The sequence below is a fragment of the Asparagus officinalis genome, chromosome 3, assembly GCF_001876935.1.
Source record: "Asparagus officinalis chromosome 3, Aspof.V1, whole genome shotgun sequence".
NCBI classification, from domain to species: domain Eukaryota; kingdom Viridiplantae; phylum Streptophyta; class Magnoliopsida; order Asparagales; family Asparagaceae; genus Asparagus; species Asparagus officinalis.
Window position 1 is genome coordinate 37,089,959 of NC_033796.1, and position 5,361 is coordinate 37,095,319.

The following is a 5,361-nucleotide window of genomic DNA, read 5'->3' on the forward strand; positions in this document are numbered from 1 at the left end:
CCGAACCAGAACAAGTTCGAGAAGGGATCACCAAGAATCAAAGGTAAGAAACCCATCAACAAGCTCGTGGAAAACAAATCAAAGAAATCACGGCTCAAAATGAGGCGGGATCAGATAGGGAGAAGCCGATTACACACAAAATCGGCCAAGAAATCATGCCTCAACCAGATCTAGGGTTTCGAGTAACAACCCCGACCACGCAAGTAGAAGAAGACGAAGGGCGGGAGAAGAGGCGCGAAGAAGAGAGCGATGAGGCTGGAGAAGAGGCGCGAAGAAGAGAGCGATGAGACGGGAGCAGAACAGCGATTCTAGATCTAGGGCTCGTGGTCGTGAGGATTAGGAATCGGAAACGAAGATGAAGCCCGCTGTCAGAAATCTCGCCCAAATCCGCACTTTCGGCTCTGATTTAGGTTTCTATAAAAAACCCTTACTGTTGCTACTTTATGAATTTTGTAATCCATAAATTTTTTCTGAGCCAAACTCTAGAATAGGATCCACAAAGAATTCAAAATTTATATTTTTGCCACTGTCAAACCCCAAATACTAAGCCTTTTCTATAAATTGGGTGAAACAAACAGCACCTAATCCTACAACAAAAAAAAACAAGCAACGCAAGCGTACGCATTATTACATAAAATTATTGAGGCTGGTTTTGTTCTATTAAAACAAATAAAAGGTCTCCGGTCGTTCTTGATTTGGTCACAACAAACAATAGGAATCATTCCGGTTCTGCTAGTTTTCGTATATGATGCACAATTTAGCAAATTGATAATGGCTGCCATTAAAGCCTGTTGAAAATTTGCCGAACTTGCTCGTTGATGACCTATGTAGCACGGGCACGGATCCGACACGGCCATCCGACATGCCGACACGAGGTAAATTCTAAAAAATACATAGGATACGTGTGTTCGACACGTGTGTCTGACACGGACACAACACGACACGACTTCATGTTATGCGTGTCCGTGCTTCATAGTTGATGACAAAGGACATGGCGATACTTTCAAGCCAATTAGCCAAGTAAGAAAAAATAGTAGTAGAACAAAAATTCCCCGGTCAAGATTCAAGTCAATTTCTTTTCCCCGTAAACGGGACGGCATCCCACTAAATCCCTCCTCCTATAAAATCCCCTACACCAGCAGCCGCACAAAACCAAGGTACAACACCCCACAACCCTCTCCAAATGGATGGGACCCACAAAGAAAAAAAAGAGAGGAAAGCTCAACCGAACCGTAGAAGTTTCCCTGTTCTTCTTCTTCAATTTATTTATTGGGTTGTTACTGACGCGGTTTCTCTCTTTTCTGTCCCAAGCTCCGACCTTTTCTTGGGATTTCGAATTACAAAAATAAATAAAAAGAGGGAGAAGGGGACGGGGATTTGAACCCTAAATCTCCGTCTGTTCTCTCTCTCTCTCTCCCTCTCTCCCTCTCTCTCTCTCTCTCTCTCTCTCTCTTAATTTGTAATAATCTGCAATTGATTCACTCCTCGATTATCGATGGGAACGCCGGAATTCCCCGATTTAGGGAAGCATTGCAGCGTCGACGACTGCAAGCTCATTGATTTCTTGCCGTTTGATTGCGATCGGTGCAAAAAGGTACTTTTTTTTCCTCAATTTATTTTGATCGTTTCCGTCCTTTTTGATATCATTATTGTACAATTTGATCATTTGTTGTTAAAGTTTGATTAGGGATTGAAAATTCGTGACAGTTTGGCGTTAGGAACTTAGACCTTTTATTAAATGAAGATAGATTAACAGGGGAAAAAGCTGTTTTGTTGAGAATTTTACCTATTGGTTCTAAAAAATTTTGTTATTTTAACCAAGTTGTAAAAGGAATCGTCTTTATAATATCTGCTATTTGGAAATGAACAATACCATAAAGTTTAACATGAATTATTGCGAGATTATTGGAGATTTTAAATGTTAGTTGGTGCTTGGAATGGCATCGATTTAACTCAACTGATTTGAGTGGATAGGAATAGAGAGAACATTAGAGAAAACAAAACTTTGGGTCCTTGCCTTGTTATTATGTTATCTTATAATTTGTAAACCCTCGGCCAGTTCTTGCTACTGCAGTTCATCTTGCTTCCTCGCTTCATTTCCGACTATGTTCCACCTTGTTCTGCTGCTGAGGTAGAAATTTTAAAGCAAGGCACTGGTGGGTTATCACATGAGTAAACTGAGCATGTATTTCATCATTGGCTGTCCCGAATGGATAATGGCATGAAACTGATAGCCATTACATTGGACAAAATTAAATAATAGTAAATACATGGGATGTTGGAGAGGTTAAAGGGACAAATGACATTGTGTTTTTCCATTCTTTCTAGTGTTTTTATCATAGAGTAAATTGCAGATAACCCCTCTCACTATACCTTAGTAGCATTTATCACCCCTCAACTTGTTTATTAGCACTTATTACATCTGAGGCTAGAGAAGGATGAGTTGCATATAACCCCTTGCCAATTAAGTGAAGGGTTATAAATGCTAATAAATGAGGTGAGGGGTGATAAGTGTTATCTATCATTTGTTGGCTCATTTGGAAGAATGCGATGACGTTTTTCTTGAGAACTGCAAACAGACAGACAGAAGATGATATCAAAAGGAGTGCTGCATGTTTAGTTTTTTGGCTCGATCATCTGCCGTTGCATAGAAGCAGACAGCCGAATGCAAATTCTTAGCATGACACGCCTCTCTATTTCTCTTTATTCTCATCTTATTCAATAAAATTTACGCCTAGAAAGTATTATCCATCTATCTATCTATTCTATTTCTATGTACTATATACTAAAACAAATACATTGGTTGCCGCTTGGCATATTCATAGACAGTTGACTTTTGAACTTTTATTATTAATTATTTATTGAATGCCACTATTTCCAAGTTAATAAGGTGTTTTAATAATATGTACATGAAGATAGTATACCTTTTCTAGTGAAAACAACATACAAGAATCAAAACTAAAATGTTGTGGTATGATTGTTATAACAATGTTGCAGTGCCAAGTCTTGTAGAAATATAAATGAGGGGGGTTATCTGCAATTTACAATGGATAGTAAATTTTGAAAATAGAATTGAGAAACGAAAGCGAAAGGGATTATAATTGGGATCTAAATCAAACCAAACCGTAATTCTAACTCTAAATATAACAAAAAAGGAAAGGAAAAATATGTGATGCTATCTAAGATTTTTTGAGTTCTCCTGGTATACTAGAACCCCCTGGACTTGGTGGCTAAGTAACAACAGGGCTAGAGGATTTTAAATTCAGTTGTGTATAAAAATTATGATTCAGGCCCTAAAATTTGCCTCCAAGAAAAGTTGGTCGAAAACTTTAACAAGCCTGTAATCAGAATGTTAGTGTAACAGATACCCGTGTACGCAGCTTTACCTTAATATACGTAGAAAATGGTGTTGTTTTAAACATGGCTAGATATATACGAAAAATGGTTTGCCAAACTAGTCAATAAAGAAGGTGCTAATAGACATTTTAATACATGGATCGAATTACCTTAGAAAGATTCAAATTCTGTATGGATGCTTGGTCAGAGGAAAAACATGACATTTAATAGACCATACTTCTGTGTGGAGGCCGTTATTAATGTACTTCGCTTCATGTTCCATGTCTATTTTATAATTTCTTCTTCACAGAAACTTTTACTGCTTGCGTTTTGCTATATGAAACACTTCCTTTATGCTTACTTTATTATGTCTGCAGGTGTTTTGTCTGCAACATAGAAGTTACAATACACACAAGTGTCCAAATGCAGATGATAATGACGTGACGGTCCTAATTTGCCCATTATGTGCTACTGGAGTTCGTCTTATTCCAAATCAAGACCCAAACATCACATGGGATATTCATGTCAACACCGATTGTGACCCATCAAACTTTCAAAGAGCTACCAAAAAAAAGCAATGTCCTGTTCCTGGTTGCAAAGAACTTTTAACCTTTTCTAACACAATTAGGTGTAGGGATTGCACCAGAGAGCACTGCTTGAAACATAGGTTTGGGCTTGACCATAAATGCCCTGGACCAAAAAAACCCGATTCTGGGTTCCCCTTTGTTGGTCTATTGAAGAGGAGTCAAACTGTACAACCCACTTCAAGTTCTTCAAGTGGAGGATCTTCCTGGTGGAGTTCGAGCTTACTAAATGGTGTTATGGCTAGTGCTGAATCAGGTATGCAAAAGTTGAGTATTGCTACCAACCAAGCTTTGCAAAAAGCAAAAGATGGAATGGCACAGGGTAGTGGAGACGGTCCTGAGCGTTGTCCTCAATGTCCAGCAAGATTCTCTTCAGTCACTGCTTTAATCCATCATGTTGAGAAATCTCACCATAAAGGTGTTCAACAACACAAAGTAACAGTTGATGTTTGCCCTAAGTGCAGTAGAGCATTCAGAGATCCAGTTTTACTTGTGCAGCACGTTGAGAGAGAACATAGAGGCACTTCAAAGGCTTAAATCAAACAGTTAGATATTATTTATCATGTGTTCCCTGTGAAAGGAGTTGATGTATGAAAGAAACAGAAAACTTACATTGTTTGCATACTATCGTAATTGTCTTCAAATAGCAAGAGATGGGTTTTTTTCATTTGTGTGCTAAGCTGACAGTTGTTTTTGCTCTCTTAATAATTACCAAACTATATTCCTTGTTTCTTTTCTTTCTTTCTTTCTTTCTTTCTTTTTTTTCTTTTTGGCTTTGCGTTATTGCACTTTGCAGAATTAGAAAACCTTGTTAGATTTGCATAAGACCTCAGTATCAGTAGAGCTTTCAGTTATGCAGTTTTGCTACTTTGCATCTGTTTTTAGTGTTGCAGCTAACTTCACTCAGAGTCATTTAATATTATCTTATTCTGTGCTTTTGTTAGCCCTGCTGAGCTGGGTTTTGCTCTAAAAATGCATACTCCTCGAGCATCAAGTTTCACATCATCGTCATATGCGTGGTAATTTTTGCAGGAACATCAGGTCTCATTGCATGGGAGTACCAAGGGATGCACCAACTGGACCTCAAATTGCAAAGCACCAGCTAGCCCTAAGAGAAGAATCTGGTGAGTAATTGCAAAGCAGCTTAGTTCAATTATCATGGTCTTACTATTAATGAAACAAGAAGAAAAGCTCAGTTGCTAATCTAGCTACACCATAATTTTGGAGCAGTACAGAACTCCAACCAACTTTGTTCTTCTGGAAATAGCAAAGCATAAGTTTCCATAACACTAAACTTGTTTCTTACTTTATGCTGACCGAACAACAACATAGCTTCAGCTTGATGCATTCTTTGCTTTTTTCCCTCTCTCTCTTTCCATCTGCCGGTGGTAGTCGCATAATTTATAACCAGGAACACAATAGTTTCTGCATGTCCAACCTG

General features: G+C 38.4%; 1 protein-coding gene across 1 annotated transcript; it reads left to right on the forward strand.

The window, feature by feature from the left end:
• On the forward strand, positions 1,265 to 4,587 carry LOC109833814 (zinc finger AN1 and C2H2 domain-containing stress-associated protein 16-like). The gene is made up of 2 exons (XM_020401640.1): positions 1,265 to 1,594; positions 3,714 to 4,587. Exons 1-2 carry the CDS (start codon positions 1,496 to 1,498, stop codon positions 4,455 to 4,457), a joined length of 843 nt encoding a protein of 280 aa, XP_020257229.1. The 5' UTR covers positions 1,265 to 1,495; the 3' UTR covers positions 4,458 to 4,587.

Excerpts from the sequence above, each read along its gene's own strand:
- LOC109833814 (XM_020401640.1), top strand. The coding sequence starts at position 1,496 with ATGGGAACGCCGGAATTCCCCGATTTAGGGAAGCATTGCAGCGTCGAC. Across the intron at positions 1,595-3,713 it reads ATTGCGATCGGTGCAAAAAG|GTGTTTTGTCTGCAACATAG; the intron begins GTACTTTTTTTT and ends TTATGTCTGCAG.